Source organism: Condylostylus longicornis, unplaced genomic scaffold, assembly GCF_029603195.1.
Source record: "Condylostylus longicornis isolate FDR11 unplaced genomic scaffold, ASM2960319v2 ptg000013l, whole genome shotgun sequence".
Taxonomy (NCBI): domain Eukaryota; kingdom Metazoa; phylum Arthropoda; class Insecta; order Diptera; family Dolichopodidae; genus Condylostylus; species Condylostylus longicornis.
In genome coordinates, this window is record NW_026577982.1 from 12,432,367 (window position 1) to 12,451,881 (window position 19,515).

At 22.7% G+C, this 19,515-nt stretch overlaps 2 protein-coding genes across 3 annotated transcripts in view; both read right to left on the bottom strand.

The window, feature by feature from the left end:
• Positions 1 to 460: 460 nt before the first annotated feature.
• On the bottom strand, positions 461 to 5,056 carry LOC129605558 (uncharacterized). 2 transcript variants are annotated; one of them, XM_055515391.1, is made up of 8 exons: positions 4,716 to 5,056; positions 4,407 to 4,600; positions 3,122 to 3,211; positions 2,253 to 2,276; positions 1,961 to 2,178; positions 1,755 to 1,900; positions 748 to 1,595; positions 461 to 669 (listed from the first exon to the last, which is right to left on the bottom strand). In XM_055515391.1, the coding sequence occupies exons 1-8, from the start codon at positions 4,940 to 4,942 to the stop codon at positions 494 to 496; spliced, it is 1,923 nt and encodes a 640-aa protein (XP_055371366.1). In that variant the 5' UTR covers positions 4,943 to 5,056; the 3' UTR covers positions 461 to 493. The 2 variants fall into 2 exon arrangements, with proteins under 2 accessions (XP_055371366.1, XP_055371365.1); XM_055515390.1 differs by having other exon boundaries at positions 2,253 to 2,393.
• A 4,016-nt stretch (positions 5,057 to 9,072) lies between these two features.
• The window catches only part of LOC129605311 (loricrin), a 40,127-nt gene continuing 29,684 nt past the window's right edge, over positions 9,073 to 19,515 (bottom strand). The window contains exons 2-4 of the mRNA XM_055514992.1: positions 14,207 to 14,316; positions 13,991 to 14,137; positions 9,073 to 10,482 (exon numbers count right to left, since the gene is read on the bottom strand). Coding sequence (XP_055370967.1) covers positions 9,560 to 10,482; positions 13,991 to 14,137; positions 14,207 to 14,282 — 1,146 coding nt within the window. The 5' untranslated portion in view covers positions 14,283 to 14,316 and the 3' untranslated portion in view covers positions 9,073 to 9,559. The remainder of the gene's footprint in view (positions 10,483 to 13,990; positions 14,138 to 14,206; positions 14,317 to 19,515) is intronic.

The following is a 19,515-nucleotide window of genomic DNA, read 5'->3' on the forward strand; positions in this document are numbered from 1 at the left end:
TAGAAAATTAAATGATTTTTACATTTATACAAGAACCAATAACTGAAAATTATTGTTGCTGCCTTAATAAATTCTTTAAGGTTTATTTTAAACAAATTGAATTGTCATTAAATTGGTGATGTGTGTACTGACTATAAAAGTTATTCATCTAACGTAGAAGATAGGGAAAAGACTCACTCTTTGAAAGAAAAATGTTGTAATATTTACAAAAAAAAATGAAACAAGGACAAAATTTTGCATCTTGAATATCCTTTTTTTTCATTGCATTAACTTTTTAGTTCAAATTAAATCACTTTCGAAAGTTCAAATTCCTTTAAAAATAATGAAGAATAAGAAATAAGTGGTGGTTTCTTGTATACTATTGCATCATTGTTTGAAGAGAAAAACACCATAAATCGTGTGCGTTTTAACATTTTTTCATAATCTTTATTTTATGTTATGTTTTTTTTGTTTCTTTAAATCCTTAGAGGAATTTTTTGCTCTAATAACTTCATTAAACTTGAGTTCCGTTGATGGTATCATAATTTCCCTCATTGAATAAGTTTGCATGTGATACTCTGCAGTCTTTTTCGATTTGATCAAGGTCAAATGATTCATTTGTCATAACGTTTGATAATTCATAATTATTATTGAAATATGGTATGAAATTCCTGGGCTTTTTATGTTCACCTAAGTTAGAATTTAATTTTTTGTTTCGTATTATTATTCTTGTAATAAAAAAAAAAAATAATATAGTGGAAAAATTACCTGAAGGAATTCGATTATAAAAATTTGAAGATTTAATTGAATAACTTGGTGATACTGGAATAGCTTGTGGCCATTGTATAGTAGCTATTGATCTTCTTTTTCCATATGAGAATTCCATATCTTCACATGATTTACAAAGTTCTTTATTTGATACATTAAGTCTCATTTTATTATGTAAATCTAATGAATTTTCTTGTGAATAAGCATAATTTTGATTTTCTTCATAATTTTTTTTCATAAAAGATCTCGGTAAAGTTTGACTTTGATGTATGGCATCATTATAATATCCACCTTTTGAAAAGTAAAAATCATTATATTTATTTACATCTTTTATATCACGTTGATGTAAACTAGTAAAACTTTTAATATGAGATTTTTCATAATGATTTTTCAATGATGCATTCGAATCAATGATAGACAAATCTTTTAATGAGTATTGATTTTTTTTTATTTTTGAATAATTATCAACTAGAAAAATATTTTCTTCTGAATTCTCTGTTGGATTTTCAATAAAGTATATATTCTTTGATTTTGGTTTAACTCCAGTTCTTTTGAAAAATTCATTTATTATATCATCTTTAGTTTTTCGTATTCCACGAGAAATTTCTGAAGGAAAACCACAGTAATCATTTCCAGTAACATTTCCATAGGATTTTGTTGATTCCATTTTTTTATTTTCTGAAAATATTTCAGTTGTTGTTGATACACTACGTGTTAATGGAGATCCTTTATGTAACGATAAATCAAAATTTGAAAAACATGGTGCTGGCTCGGTATATAATTGATTAAGACTTTTAGCCAAATTCTGTGAATCATGTTCAATTCTTTTCAATTTTTCAAAGTAATATCTTGAAGATTGAGAATTAAGAAAGGATAAGTTGCTTTTTTCAAATTATGTTTATTAAATTTAATAGTTAATTTTGCTTTTATATTGAAAATATATTAAGAAATTTGTTAAGCAAAATTTTCATATAAGGAAATGTTTGCGTATATTATAATCGTATTACCTTTTACCTGTGTCACTATCAAAAAGTAAATTAATTGGAATGGCATGTTTTTTACAAACAAATTCTGGATCAAGTTTTCGACAAGTTCTTGAAGAATTTTTACTTTTTGGATAAAAAGCAATAAATGACCAGCATGGCAATTTTTTCTGAAATTTAAAATTAATGGTATCTTAAGTATAATATTAAATACTTATTTTTAATCTTACCTCATTATTTTTTAGCTCTAGCAAACTTATATATAAAAAAATGTTCAAAAGTCCTACAAATTCTGTAAAAATAAATCCGAAAACATATATAAAAAAACTTTGTCCGTATGCAAATTTAAAAATTGGTGGCTCAAATACAGATTTGGAACGTAATTTTGATCCTATTTCAGATTTAAATATTGAGATGTAAACAATTAAACCAATTAGCATTAGTAACCCTAAAATTAAATTTTTTTTTTAAATAATATAGAAATATGAAAATTTTGATTTTGAGGTTTACTAATATGTTTACCTGACACAATGAATAATATTCCAGCTGTAAAATAGTATAAATTGTTTTGATAGAAAATTGTTGGAATTAAAAATACCACAAATGATATAATTAACATTACTCCAGAAGTTAAAAAGAATGGACATGAATTGATTATTGTGTCTATAATAGGGAGATAAGAGAATATTAAAATTTAATAATAATTCAATAGTTATATTTTTGTCTAACAATTTCACTCCTAAGTAAAATTAGCATTCATATATTATATATTAAAATTAAATATTAAAGGATTGGCCTATGTGGTACCTATTTAGGCATTGTGTCCGAATATTCAAATTAATTAAATTTAATTTAAACCATAAAATTTATTTCTATTAAATCAAATTATGTATTTTATGAGAATTCCTATATAATTTTTTAAAAATTATTAAAAAGTATGATTGTATAAAAAAATATATAATTTTTATTATATAACTTCCAGGTTACGACCGAAATGGAAGAAATAAAAATTAAGATAATAAGAAAATTCTAGTAAAACATAATGAAATATCCTTTCAGATTTTCAATTTATGTAATTTTTTTTTATTTTCATTTTCTTTTTTCTTATTTTTTCTTATCAATTTTATTGAATTTCCGTTTGCTTTGGGGTTGATAGAAAGAAAGGTGTTAACACAAAAACAAAAAAAAAAGTTATTCAATTCAATTTTGGTTCAAATATAAAATCGATTTTTATAACAATATTAAATTTTAATAGCCTTAAAATGTTAATGGTAATATTTTTTTTGCAATTTTTATAATTGCATTTAAATTACTGAGATGAAAATTAAAACAAAAAAAACCGAAGGTTTTTGAAGTAAAAAATTTTAATAAAAAAAAATATTTTTTTTTACAAGGAATAGCAGAAGTGGAATCATGTGCATCAGCTCTGTATTCCTCCTTTGGAAAGTAATCAATTTTCATGCAGCTATAGCTTTCGGCATCTTGAAAAGGAAAAGAAACAAAATATTTTTATTTTAAAAACGGAGTTGTGTCATTGCAAAATATTTATAAATTTGAAACATTATTTTCGTCTATGTACATACATAAATATAAGGGAATAACATTTGGTCATATAAAAGTAATTTAATTGTGTTATTTAATAAGAGTGAAATTGCGATCGTTGTATTTCGTTATTTTTAGATAAAAGAGTAGATTTATTCTAATAGAAAAAGTTAGGGAGTTTCGACATCAATTTAAGTTATTTGTAAATTTTGTTGAATCAAAATTGAAAACATTGTTTCCTTTTTACCTTTAAAGAAAGTCTACAGACTTTCATTAAATTTTGCTCAAATAAAACAAATTTGACCAACATTTTTTGATGGTCAGAGGGTGTTTTTTAGTTTTATGCTGTATTTTATATTAGAAAATAATTAATTTGGACTTTATTAAGCTTTCTTTATTGTATACTTTTAGGGCTTAATAAAGATATGGATATAGAAGAATTTTAAGAAAATAAATGAAATTTGCAAAACTAAAATTGTGGAAGTTAAACAAAAAAAGAATGAATCAAAATTAGTATGAAGTCTCTAATTGGTTTTATTTGTTTTTATTTTTGTTATTTTTCACTTATTGGAACATTTTCTCCTGAATTGAATCCCATGTTGAAGGTACGTTCCAATTGCATCCCATATGCGAATCGAATTGAAAATATAACCCGATAAGATCTATTTGATGTTATTGTATTTTAATTATTTATCATAAAAAAATATAAAGACTAAAGCTTATATAAATATCAAATTGTGATAATTTCAGTCATATTAATATTTAATTAATTTTAATTTTCTGCTTAATACAGAATTACAAATCGTAAATAAATTAGAGCATTATATATATTAAAACTATACAGTAAATTCGTAAAAATTGTAAAATTTTCGGTTCTTTCTGCGATTATCTATGATTACTTTCATTTTTTCTTTGTTTTAGATTCAAAATAATTGGAAGAATACTTTATTTTACAAGGATTAATAATGCTTTTATAATCATTTATTTATTGTTAATGCAATAATTTAAATGTTATTGTTGTTCTTGTTGTATGCTATTCAAACTCTTCAAATTTTGTCATCTATACATATGTATGAACATAGAATTTTGCATTTTATTAAAATGCTTTATAATGTTATATGATGATTAGTGTACCTTGAACTGATTGAAAGCTACAATTTGTTGAATTATTAAGTATTGCAGAGCATATTATCCATAAACTTGATTTAGTACATTTAGACATAGTAGATCCTTCTTTATCCAATTTTAAATTTGGTCCAATTAATCTTTCTTCAGTTATTAACCATACAGGACCAGCTAAAGCAGCTATAATCATAATAACTGAAAAGCTAATAAAAAAATTTTTGCAAATTGTAAAAAAAATATTTATTATTCTTAAGATTATTTTGGTTAAAAAAAAACTTCTGTATAATAGAATCAAATTTTTTGAAATATAAAATTTACCTGGCAGCCAAAGGTGTTAAAATCCAAAGTATATAACTATTTTTTTCAACTGCTAAAATTGCTGGTTCTGTTGAAACAAATTTATTTATTTGATTTTTATTATTTTCCTCATATCTATTTTCATTTGTCCATTGTCTTTTATTATTCATTGAATTGATAATATTTTTTGATCTCATTTTCATTTCTAATAAAGAATTTTTATTTGTAGTTTCATTAAGGTTTTCCATACTAAAATTTTTAAAAGAATAATATCAAAAATTTCAATTAGCCTTTAATGAAAGAGCCAGTTTGAAAGACTCAAACTCATATTAATTTCTACAAGATTGTTTTGTTCGAAATTGAAATCAAACATGTACGTGATAAGTTTGATTGCATAAATATTTAAAAAAATTTATTTAATTTTCCTCGCGAAATCATTATCCAGCTATTAATAAAAAAATTTTAAATATTCCGAAATATTAAAAATTTTTTTATTTATTCAATTAAAAAATTAATTTAATTTTTTAACAATTTAGAAAATTCTAGATATATATAAAAAACACAAATAGATTAGACAAAACTTTTTTAAAAATAATTACAATTAATTAATTATTTTATAACTTGTATACAAGTCTTCACCATTTAACTTTATTTACGGTATATTATTTACACATTAACACTTAAACAATTTAAAAAATTTTTAATTTATATTTTTTCAAATTCATATTTTATAAAATTTGCTGGTTTCTCAAATTTTTTTCCGTTTAAATTTCTATATTAATTTATTAATAATTATTTAATATCAATTGTTTTGACTTAATTGGTATGCTTAGACGCCAGCATTTCGGCTTTAAAAATTGTAATAATTGGCACCACTTTAATTTTTCTATAATATATGTATATATTCAAGATAAAAATAATTTTCCAAATTTAATATGATGATAACATAACGACGTTTAATATGCAACTGAATTGTTACAAAAAAAAAAGTGCTAAGATTTGTTACAAAAGAATGCGCGCGATGTTGAGATTTTATTCCTATATTTTTCTATATATTTGAAAAAAAAAGAACGATTAATAAATTACTTACACACGTTTGAACAAACATTCAAGTAATATACATATACACATACACAAATGTATAGTATATACATACATATATGGATTTTTAAAAGTAGAAAAGTATTATTTTTTTTATTTTTGTTTGTTTTCCATATATTATACTGGGAGCTTATTATAGTTCTTGCGACAGTTTTCGAAAATTTTATAATTAAAATTAATTGCACGATAGTATATGAGTAGTACAAGCTTTCTCCTATTACAAATTTTATTAAAAAAATATTTTTTATAAAAATTTAACTTACCAATTTCATAACACTCTGTTGTTATTAATAGAACAAAATTATAGGTATGTTTGTGCAACCGTTACGCAATTATGTACCAAATTAAATAGTAAAAAGATTGGTCGGATTTGCAGTGGGGATAATTATAAGAAATGTAATGGAAATTTGTGAGAAATGTAAATAAATGGTAGAATGCGAACTTATAAGCTAAGGATTTCAAAAATTTTTAATTAATTAAGCATTGTCCTTATAAATAAATACGTAAAATAATTATTTAATTAAATTTTTGGAAGAAAGTGTTTTAAAGCAAAATGAATATTTTATTCTTCAGGCCTTTGAGTACGTTTTTAATAATTAAAATTATTTTTACCAGAAATCGGGTTTATTTTTTAGGTTTATTTCGCGGAAAACTGTAAATATGTATACGGATAGTTAGATTTCACATATCTGAAAAACAATAAATATAAATGAGTTATTGTCCCAGAAAGAATCCATTTTATGTTTTTAACACATAGGTAGCCTTTTTTTTTATTTCAGGGATTTATTTTTCGATATTTTGCTAATCAAATTAAAATTGCAATACTTTTAGGATATACAATTTTATTATTTATGTAGGTCTGCAGATGGTATATCTTAATTTTGCAAAATAATTTTAAGGACAAGAATCTATGTATAACGCATTCAAGAATTTTTTCGCTATATACGAAGTTATTTGATGGTTAATATCTAGATTGAATACCACCTTCATCCATTTCTTTTTTATACCATCATTTAGGTATATGTGAACTCCTCATATATAATTTAGATCCTGAATGGTAATTATAACTAAAAACCATTTAAAATAAATTCTTAACATATGTTAGTAGAAGTATGTTACATAATATGTAATTTTAAATTAATTACATTATAATTTTTATTTTGCCCTAGCATTAATTATCTGAACATTGAATTCTTTTCTTTTCTTCCACTTTATATACATATACATATGTACGTATATATTTTGTTTTAGAGTGGAATACTCGTAGAAATAAGTTCTCTAATGAATAAAATTTAATGTGTATTGTGTTTGTAGGGTATTTTTAATGTGATAATTGCAATCATTGTATACAAAATTACCACTCCTTGAAAGAAAAGAAAAGAAAATTTAATATTATATTTATATGTATATATGTAATTAAAAATTATAGAGCCAAACCCATGCTTAGAAACAACTTATACTTTTATAAATACTTGAAAAATTTCAAGGTAAAATATATAATTTATGAATGATTTAATGACGTACACCTACACAATAAGTACATATTATATTTAACATTGTAAATCTAATTTGTCGCATTTTCACCTGTTGAAGGATTTTACAAAATATTTCATAGTTCATAATGTACATGTACATTAATAAAGCAAGTTTAGAAAAAAAGAAATTAAACAAATTATTATCCTTTATTTATACAGTAAATTTCTGTAAGAGAATTTGTTAGAATTTTAATTTAATATTAAATTTTTTTAGCTTTAAAATAAGGTTAATTTTGAGGAAAACAAAATTTTGCTTGTAATATTTAATTGGTATCGTAATTAATCATATTTTATATTGGTAGTGTTATAATTGCCGACTGGTTCTGCCATTTTCAAATTTTCTTCAAAATTTTTTTATTAAATATTTATTAATAAATTAAAAACTCGAAAATGTGTAAAAAATTTCTTAATGGTCGTACGTGATTCTGAAACATGTACACGCTTTATTATATTATTTTTAAAATCATTTATGCATATAATGTGGGTACACATTACCACTTTACTCACATATTACATTTTATGTGTTATAACTAAAATAATCGTTTCTGAATAAATTCGTTGATTACAATCACATTGTCTGTGAATTTACACCAATCGAAGAATAATTTTTTTTCTTGCAGACAAAACATTTTTTTGTTATCCCTTTAAATAATCTATAAATTTTCCAGATTATGACGTTGTTCAAATAATTTTTTAATCAAAATTAAATGAAGAGTTAAAAACTCCAAATAGTTAGTCACACTTAATCGAATAGGTAACTGGGTATCTTTATATCTTGATAAATCAATAAAAAACATTCTATATAGGTGTAAAATTTTTTTTCGCTTCTCGGATTGCACCTAAATCAAAAAAAAATTTTTTTCCTAAAGGAATTTTAACCAAAACTGTGTCAAAATATTTACGTTTCATTAATTTTCACTTTGATCTTCGATGATTATGTTATGTAGTTAAATTTTTATACTCACGGTTCATTTATCTTGTCCACCACGGTTTTTATGTGCATATAATATGTTACTTATGTTATGTGATATATGAAAATTTCCACTTTAATGGTTTTTCATTTGTAAGCGTACCATTCAATATAAGAATTTTTTCGTTTGAACCAATATGTAAGCTCATATATTATAAAAGTTTTAATTTAAAGGTAAAGTTTTTGTATTTTATTTTAATATTTTTGATCAGGAAGTGAAACTCAAAATTTAAAATTTTTTTTTGTATTAAAGTTGATTTGGTATATGTAGGTAGAGTTGAATACTCTTTTATAATAAAAATAAGAAAGTGGGGGTGTTCGTTAATAGTTCTAGAACAATTTTAGCACGTTCCAAATTATACGCTACACACACTGATTAAAGTGCTTTGATTACTCCCTGTATTAAAGTGTATTCCAAAATTCATTCTGGAAGTGTAGCACAGATATTTACTTAAGATTGTACGCTGTCGCTTTTCACTTTTTGTTTTCAATTCATTCAGAGATACATATTGTATATTATTGAAGAATTTTGTTCAAATTGGTTTTCCAGTATTTTGATGAATGCTGGATTAATAAAAGAGATATGAAATCTTCTACTATAGGATAAATTTTATATTTTCAGGATATAATCATCATAAATTTTTCGTATTCTTAGGTAACGCAAATATTCAATTCATTGCCATTACATAGAGCCTACGGTGTACTTTAATAGAAAACAATAGTATTTAATTAAAAGAAAGAATATAAAATTAGAACAATTTTTATTTTGTCGTTTTTTATTTTAACAATGTCATGTCAATTTTATTACATTTTAAATATTATTTTAATATATTTTCTTATATACTATAACCATAGATTAGTACTATTTCACTTATCTATGCTACAACTACAATAAATGTACAATTCAAAATACAAGGTTTTTTTGATAAAATATTTGAAAGCAACTTTTTTTAAACATATTTTGTGATTACAAAAACTTTAAATACATGCAAAAATATGTACTAATTTTTTTTTTTCAATATTTTTCTTATTATGTAATTATTATTTTATTATTTTAAAATATTTTTATTAAGTTTTTTAATAGTATTTTTTGAATATAATTTTACTTGAATTTATTTTAAAAAAAGATTTTACCTGCAGAGATTTCTTAAAAAAAAAATGGAATAAAATATTTGGAAACTAATCATTTTGTAAAAAATTAAAATCTACATTCATAATGTTTATTTAAAAATATTCAAGATAATTTTGGTATAAAAAGTTTATCCATTATAATTATAATTGTATGGTGGTTGTGTAGGATAGTCTTTCTTGGCTGAGGAATATTGTTGATGTGAATTTGTATTAGAACTAGGATTTTCACTAAAAAGTCCACCACGATTCTTTGAACTGAAGAAATCACTTATAGCTCCACCAGCACCACCACCTCCACGATTACTAGAACTGCTACCACCACCACCTATCAAATCTCCAATAAATCCTAATCCACCCCCTGAACCCCCTGAACCTCTATTTTGAGAAGAACTTCCACCTCCTCCACTTAAATAACCACTAATAAGACCACCTATCAAATTACCTGCACCACTACTTCCACTACTGCCGGTACCAGCCCCACCACCGTACCCATCGTTATATCCTCCTCTATTAGGTTGATTAGGTTCATTTCTGCCAGTAATAGCTTTTTGTATTTGACCAGCAATTATACCTGAAATAGCTGAACTAACATGTGGATTTTGTAAAATTCCAGTTAAAAATCCATTTCCTTTATCTTTTTGACCACCAGAAGGATCACTATAACCTCCACGATTATATCCACCACCACCACTGTATCCACCGCCTCCAGCTCCTCCACTATATCCACCAGATCCACCTCCACTATATCCACCGCCGCCGTTATATGCCGGACGATTTCCTCCATTATTATTATTTGGTTGAGGTTGATAACCACCATTACCATAGTATGGGGATTGTCCACCACCTTGTGATGGATTATAACCAGGTGGTACATAACCACCTGGATTAACACCAGGATAATAACTTCCACCTTGCATATTATTTTGATTTGGAAGCGAAGGATATAAGCCACCATTACTTTGAGTATTACCACTATTGCTACCACCATAGGGAGAATTGTTATCAGCGTTTGCATTTGTATTAAATGTTGGCTTGTGTTCTATATCCGAGACTTTTTATATATTTTTTTTTATGATTATTAAGCAGGAAATCATGAAACGGTTAAAATATAAATAAAAATAAAATAAAGAAAAAAAACAAAATAATAAATAAAACAAAAATCAAAATAGCAACACTATGGTTGTTAAAAAAAGTTTAAAAATTAATGTTAGTAAGTAATTTTTGTTAGTAAAAAAAAATTTTTTTTGTTAGTTTTATGCAATCATAAAAAAAAATTTGTTAATATATATTATTTTTTACATGTTTACAAATTTTATAATTAAATTTAATATTTATTTTGTGTTTTTATAAAAATGCATAATAGCAAGCGAGCGTAAACATGAAAATGAAATAATCTTAAATTTAATGAAATTTAAGAGTAAAATAAATCAAACATACTTAAGCATGACATACACAAATAATTTTTGTTAAGTCTGAAATTGTGATCGATCCTATATTAACGTTAACAATAACAATATTTAAATTGAAAAAATATCTCAGATATTATCTAAGAACTAACAATTAAATATCGGTTCTAGGTTTTTAATCAATAATAAATAGGTATTTGATATATTTCAAAAGTTTCTATTGGATTTGTGTAATCAAGAATTAATTAATTAAAAAATATATTTACATATTGTGTGTGAGCAAATGACATTTTGAAATCATAAAAGATTTTTTATCAATTCCCGATTTTAATTATATAAATTTTCGAGAAAAACAAAAAAAAAAAAAACAAGGGAAGCAAAAAATTTCTGCAGAAAATACTCTTTAACTATTCGATTTCATTCGCTAATAGCACCATCATTATAACTATTTTTTATTTTATTTAATAAAATGCTTTTACTTTTTTTAAATAAAATCTACTTTGCTTTATATTCAAATTCTCAAATAATTTCAATTCGGCAGTGCATAATTCTAAAATATAGAATGTAAGTTATATTAAAATGTATGTGTGTGTGTTCGTGTGTCATAATAATTTTAAGTAAATTCCTTGTTTTATAAACCTATTATTGCTTCTTTTGTATTTTTTATAATCATTTTTGTTTTTCTTTTATTTATTTTCTATTATATTTAAATATATTTCATCTAACTACATCAAACGTTGGGTATAGGTAATTTACTAAATATTAATTCAATTTATTAATTTTTTTTTTAATAGAATTAATAGCGATTTTTAGTTATAACTTTTAAGCTTAATTTTTCGATTCATAGAACATGATTCACACTTTTTTTTTCAATTCAAATTTTAGATGATACATTCATATTAACAATTCAACAACCTTATATTTGCACCATTGAAAATTTTATTTTTATTTCTATTTTTATTTAACAATTTAAGATTTTAATTTTCTTTGTTAGCTAAAAATAAGTTTTCGGACAAATTTTATAAAATTAAATAAAATTTTAATTACAAAATTAAATAAATAGTAAAAAAAAAAGAAAATTGGACGAAATTAAAAAAAAAAAATACCATGATGTGATCATATTGGAATTTTTTTTTTCGATTAATTTTAATTGTTTTATTATAGAAACAAAAATATAAAATATGAGATTCCGCAGATCAAAATTAATAAAAGTATAATGTAAGTACAAATATATACCCATATTCTGTTAGTTGCATCACTTGGCGTGATGGATTGTTATTCAAAAATTTTCTAATTTTAAGTATTAATGTAATATCAATTTCGGAATTGCAGATTATATACTGAAAACCAATATATTTATTAACAAATTTCCATCACATCAAGTGATGCGTCTAACAGAATATGATTGATAATAATAATTGTAAGTAAAATCTCGATAGACTATCTTAAAACATAATAATTTTGTATATTATAAAACACGTTTTCTTATTATAATTAATAATTATTATTTGAATATTTACTAATCTATTTTTATTATTTCATACATACATATCCATAAACTGAAATTATATGATAGCATTTTAAAACTTTCATAAATGATTGTTGAAAATTTGTATTTCTTTCATTCAATATTTTCAAAAATTAAGTGTGATTATACAATTTCTTAATTTCTCTATATATTATATATAAATCTAACACGAAGTTAAGATATTTACAACATTTATTTCTTAAAAATTTAGTTTTTTTTTTCTAATAAAAGCCCGAAATTAAAATTATGATTTAGAGTCATACTTAATTTTTGAAAATTGTTTTTGAGTTTATTATTTTACACTATTGCATAATATGATGATAGTCTACCCAAAAGTACATACATAAAATGGAAAATTTAATTTCTTAATACAAATTTTAAATTAGTTTATTGCAATCAATATTTACAAAAATAATTAACAATGGAATTTAATACTTAAGCTCTTTTATTATAAATATTATTTTGGTGCATTTTTTTTAAAAGCCAGAAAACTAAAAAAACATATAACATAATAGCTGTTTCTAATATTAATTTATTAAATTATTTACTTGAATTTAGTTACTGCAATATTTTTATTTTACAATTAAAAAAAAAGACTGTAACATTTTTATAAGAACTTATTTGAAATAATAAATGACTTTTTTTTGTTTTTCCTTATTTTTTTTTTAAGTTAGTCTAATTTCCTGTATCGAAATTTAAAAATCCTCCATTAATTATTTTGTTTATCCTCGTAATGTATCAATAAAAATAGATGAAAACATGCAATTGATAACAATAAAAATTGTAAAATAAATATTCAAACTATTTTGTCCAGATGAATTTGATTGTCGAGGCCGATCTTGTTTATTATACAAGAATTGTTCAAGCAAACCCGGCTCCCTTGTGGTAGCCTGCGGATTATATAGTGAAGGCTGATTTCCAAATACATATGGTGGTTGATACGGATTTTGAGGATTAGGATAAGTTTGAGGTATTTTAGGCACAGAATCAGGATGATGAGCTTGTGGAAATTGTTGTGGTGGTGGAGCTGATGTTGGATGATTAAATGGAAATATTGGTATATTAGGATCGATTTGTGGTTGTTGATTTTGTCTTGAACCAAATATTGTATTAGTATTTTGTGGTGGATATGGATTATTATTTGGCCATTGTTGATTATTATATCCATTTGTATTTGAAGTAGGATTTAAAGATGGTGAATAAAAACTATTATCGGTTGCCGTTGGTTTAAGACTTGGACCTGAAATTGATATGAAATAGTATGGTGCATGCAAATTAAATCGTACGTGTATTTGATGTTTATGTGATTATAAATTCGAAATTATATGAAATAAAACTATTACATTTTTTTTTTTAACCAATTACTTTATGATTATATAAATAGGTGCTCATTTTGATAATGAAAGTGCTTTTGTAAGTCAAATGCTCAAAAATTCTTTTATAATTTGTTTTAATATTTTTATGTGTAGTATGAATGATTTATGAAGAACATATTGTTTTTAATTTGATTATTATGATAATTTGTTAATGTAAGTTAAAGATTGGAGTTATGTGTTAAATATTTTGTGGATTAAATTATGATTTATAAAAAAAAAAAATTAGTTTAATTGTGTGTTTAATTATACCTGGTGGTTTCGCTGCACCAGTGTTTTTACATGTTGGATAAGATCCGCATTCTTTTCCATCACGTTGTCCTAAATTACAAGAATCTTGTGCCATTACACAAACTTGATTTGGTAAACATCCTATATCTTGACAACCACGACCGTATTCTACAAAATAATAATGAAATTAATAAATTATTTGAAAAACAACATTATTTAATTTATATTAAAACTTACTAGTAAATGAGTTCGCTTTGTTTGAAATAGCAATTAGAATTGCTAAAACCAACTGAATTTGAGTGAATTTGGACATTTCAACTGCGTTTTGGAAACGTCACCCAAGTAACCTAAAAAGGAAAAATTATTTTTTTTTTAATTATACAAAAAATATATATATTAAATATTTAATTAGAAATAATTGAGAATTTAAAATTCATTCTGTTAATTTGTGTTAAAATTTCAATACATATTTCAATCTCTTGAAATCATTATTACTTATAGTTAATGTTATACTTGAGTATAACATTAACTTTATGCTATTGTACGTTATTTACGTATATATTTTTATATTTATTGAACTATATACATAAATAACATTCTATAAAATTTATTTTTATTATACATTTACTCATATAAATATAAAAAATTATTATTATAATTACGAGAAATTAATTTTATCACTTATTGTTATACGTATTATTTATCTTCAACACATATATATAAAATTCACCTATACAGTTAATTGATATTAATTAATATTAATTATATCCTGAGTTTATTATATTATTTAGAAATATGTATAATATTATTTATCGAGTGAAATTAGTTTTTAATAATCTACTTAAACGGCAATACTTGTACGTCATTTTGAATTTCAATTAGAGTAAATAATTGACAAAAATGCCGAAATTATTATTTTAATTGATAATTAAAGTCTCTTTATTTTCCACAAAGGAAATTTCTAATTGAGCCCATAAAAACCTAAAAAATAACAATTAAAATTTAAAATTATAACAATTTAATTAGATTTAAGTATCAAAACTATTACGTATATTGTTTATAATTTTTTAATTATGTAGAAGAAATTTAAACTTTAGTTTTCTTAATTTTTTCTTGTAAAAAGTGTTAGAATAGAAAATTTAACGAGGGGGAGAAATAGTACTAAAGCTTTTGTTCTCTTAAAAAAAAAACTCCTTATTAATTTTTTAACAATAGTTGAAATTTCAGTTTTCTGTTTTTCTTTATTTTATTTTAGGGGGGATTAAATATCATGTTTCAAAACTATATGTTCATGTGTATGTACATATATGTAAAAGAATAATATACTCATAGTCTTAAATGAGATTATGTAAACTTTAAGATTTTGATGATAGTTAAAATAGAACAATTGATTTTTTTTTTCATACAAGAAAGTACACATAGCATGTATATTTGAATTCGAATAGTGTATAACTCAAAAAATTATGAATTTAAGGATATTATTGTGAATATGTTTGAATTCATTGCATTTAATTATTGTGAATGTAGATTTAAAATTGTGTAAGTCAAAAATTTTGAATTTAAGATTTATTATTGTGAATACGTTTAAAATTATTGTTTCTAATTGTTGTACATGTAATTTTAAAATTGCACAATTCAAAAATTGTGAATTTTAAGTTATAAAAATATTTGAATATGCTTAATTCTATTGTATTCATGTAATCATTGAAAATTTTTTTTTGTAAAATCTTTCATAATTAAATAAACGATTTTTTTTTCCAGTCATTCATATACGATAGTTACTAATTAATCTGTCTCACATTCCAAATAATAACGAAATATTTTAAAATGAATAATTTTCATATAAATATTTTAATTAATTTCAATTAAATTTAATTTTTTTGTAATTATGAAAATAAAATTTAATTAAATAAAACAAGTTGGCGTACGCAACATTATTATTTAATAAAAAAAAATAATAAAAATTTATTTTTTCAAATTTTCAACCTATACTAAATGCAAAACTATTTAAAAACCAATTAATAAAAAAAAAATTCTGAGAGAGTATATAAAAACTTAATTTAAAATTCGGGAATTTTCTTTACAAAATTAATTTATTGTCAATTTTAAATAATCTACACTTAGTATAGAACCTTTAAAGTAAAAATAATTATCTACTTTTATTTTATTTTTTTTTGGTTGGTTTTTGGGTTTTTGTTTTTGTCCAGAATAGTTTGAAATCAGTAAAAGAATTTAATGTTGAGGAAAAAAAAAATATTAATATACTATTTTTACTTTTTTACTTTTCTCTGACAATATTTTTAGGATTATTATGTACCTATATGCATGTTATAAAGGAATATATATGTACATATATGATTAATCGTTAGATCTTATCATATAGTATAATATATAGGTAGTGTTCCTTTTAAAATGGAATGTTTACCGCAAAAATTTTTCTACATTATACTTATAATGTACGCCAAACTATTTTATTCTTTTTATTACCAGTTTTTGTACAAAAATGTAAAAAAAAAAAAAATAAAAACTAAATTTTTATACTTTGGTTTTCTATACAATAAATATATATATATAAAAATCTTTCTCTCTCTCTAAATAAAAATATGCATGTAATATTATTATTATTGTGTATCTATAAAAGTTTTATGAAGAATATATTTTTTGAATGGGTATAACATATATTATGTATATATACATATATACCTTTTCCCATAAAAATCTATATAGAATAAATAATAAAGCAGAAAAATATATAGAAGAATATTTCTATTCTAACTTCATATTTGAAATGATTCATTTTTACAGAAATAAAATTGCTTTTTTCAATATTATAACTATACGTATATGATGTGTGTATGTTTGAGCTACATATATTATATGCGTTATGTATTTTATAACTATATATTTCCATATGTATACATACATATGTACATATTTAAAATAAATCAATGTAAAAAATAAAATATTCTATAAACTAACTGGAATGACAAAATGAAAATATCAAAAAAAAAAAAAAGGAAGATGAAAATTCGAAGCAGCCTACATTTTATTTTTATATTTTTCCTGTTTTTTTTTTTTTTTTACTGTCTATATCCTTTTTAACATTTTTAAGAAAATCCTAATCGTCCGTACGTAAATTTTAGTAAAAATATGGTTAACCACAAGATTTTAAAAGAGAAAACGAATTAAAATATAAAAAAATAAAAAATAAAAAGCAAAAAAAAAAAAGTTTATATGGAATGTTTACTTAAAAAATTAACTTGTTTTATAAAATATAATTATATATATATATATAATATACACATACTCTATATATATATTAAATTTTGAAAATTTTCTCTTAATTTTAATTTTTCTTCTTCTTCTTCTTCTTGTTAATATAATAATCAAGACATTAATACTTAAGTTAAAGTATGACTATGCCTTTAAAACATTAAGAAATAAAAACTACTAAAAAAATTATTAAACTTACATTTTATATTTAAATGTTATACTCGTATAAGTTCATATATATGTAAATACATATATATGTAAATACATATATATATATATACATATATATATTAAATACAAAATAATATAGTGTTAAAATTTTATGTGACCCAAGGCATTAAAAGACACTATTCTTAAATTTTTGTTTTTTCATCATGTACATACGTACTTATATACGTGTATGTACGTGTGTGTTTATATGCTCACATTAATTGTTTTTAATAAAAGAGAGAAGTATAAATATGTTGCTGTAATACAAATCCTAAGGATATTTAGGTATAAAATTGTTTCATTTTTCGTTTATTTTTTTGTTTTAGAAACTTTATATTATTTTTTATTATAATTATAAGTAAAGCAGACATAGTAGGTACTTATATTATATAGTTGATAGAGTAGTATACGTCATTTGTACTCTTAGATAGTAAGAGAGTACATATACTCTTATAAATTCAAAATGAAATTCAGGAAGTTTTGTAATTTTTAGCGGTTAGGCTGTGTTTTTTCTTCTTTTAATTGTTTTTTTTCTTGTTTTTTTGAAGAAAACTTTTGATGAGATTACAAGAGTACTATATAGTACTACTTATATACTACTACTAATATATAAGGAATTTAAGTAAAGTTCAACTGCATATAATATTCTGTTTCTATTGTTTTTGTTTTTTTTTTTTTTTGGCAAAAATTTTATGAAATTTAAAAAATTTAAAATGAAATTTTAATGCAATTTTCTTAAATATATGAAAAATTTTAAATATTTTATATAAATTTTAAATTCTAATATGAACTTGGAAGAAAAAATTTATTTTGTTTTAAATTATGTGTGTATATAAAAAAATTTTAATATACTAATATAAAAAATATAATATTTTTTTGTCAGTGTACGTGCATGTGTATATTTTTATCGACCATATTGTATTCAATAAAGGGAAATTATGTTATAGCACCAAATTTGGTATATCAAGTTTTCGGCGAAAATATGTTTCTCCTTGCTAGGGAATCGTAATTAAACTATTTTTAGAGAGATGTCTGTTGGTATTTCTATCTGTCAGTCTGTATGTGTAGATCAGTGTAGACCTTAAGTTCTGATGCACTGATTTTCAAAAATTCATATCTTAGTCTACTTCAAGAGTTAGACGATTTGATTAACTTTTGAGATATATCAGATCTCTGGAATTGAATTTTTACTATAGGTCGATTTTGCATTTTTCGTTAATATTAGGGATCGGAAACAGAATTTTTACTAAAGGCCGTTATTATATGCATATTTGATCACATACTTCAGAAACTAATTGTCAAAATTTCTTGAAACTTAATATTTGAGGTTTGTTTGTAAACGAAATTATCTGGGAAAGTGTGCAGGGGAAATCGAATCACGGAAAATGAACTTCTAAGAACTAAAAACCAAATTCACATTTTATCATTTAACATTAACCACTTTCTATGAAAGATAGAAGTTAATATTTTAAGGCAATTTTCATAACCTTATGCAACGCTTCAATAATGTGGTCGGTTATTTGCTGCTTACATCAGATTCTTTTTTGTTTATTTGTTTGTTACTTAACAAAATTTTATTGAACATGTTTTTATTTTAAAATTATAGATGAAAAGAAAATAATCTCGTAAATTTTTCAAAAAGTCAAAATGTGTGTGATCTGTGAAAATGATTGTTTTTTAAAATATTGTCATCGTAAAAAAAAAAGCTTTATGAAAAATGTCGGTTCTTTTTTTTTATTACGTATTAAAAAGTCTGTATTAGGTATAAAAAAAAAAACAAAATTGGAATATGCGATAAATTTAATAAAAAAAAAATATTTGTATAATATTAATGTCTATTAGGAGTGTCCGTTTAAACATTGTAAATCACTTCTTAAATTGTTTTTGTTTGTAAAGTTGTATGACAATTTTTGACGCCTCGTGCGTAGTTCTATGTAGTTGTCAAAGTAAAACTGATTATACTTATTTTAACTATTTCACCATTGAAAGACAGAATGTTCGAACAACGCTTCCAAATCATGATTAATATCACAATTTGGCAAACATTAACTTGATGATTTATT

Bases quoted from the DNA above. Each gene is read 5' to 3' on its own strand.
- LOC129605558 (XM_055515390.1), bottom strand. From the start codon at position 4,942: ATGGAAAACCTTAATGAAACTACAAATAAAAATTCTTTATTAGAAATG. The intron at 2,179-2,252 runs GTAAACATATTA...ATTTAATTTTAG, and splicing joins AATATTATTCATTGTGTCAG to GGTTACTAATGCTAATTGGT. The intron at 1,901-1,960 runs GTAAGATTAAAA...TTTAAATTTCAG, and splicing joins TAGAGCTAAAAAATAATGAG to AAAAAATTGCCATGCTGGTC.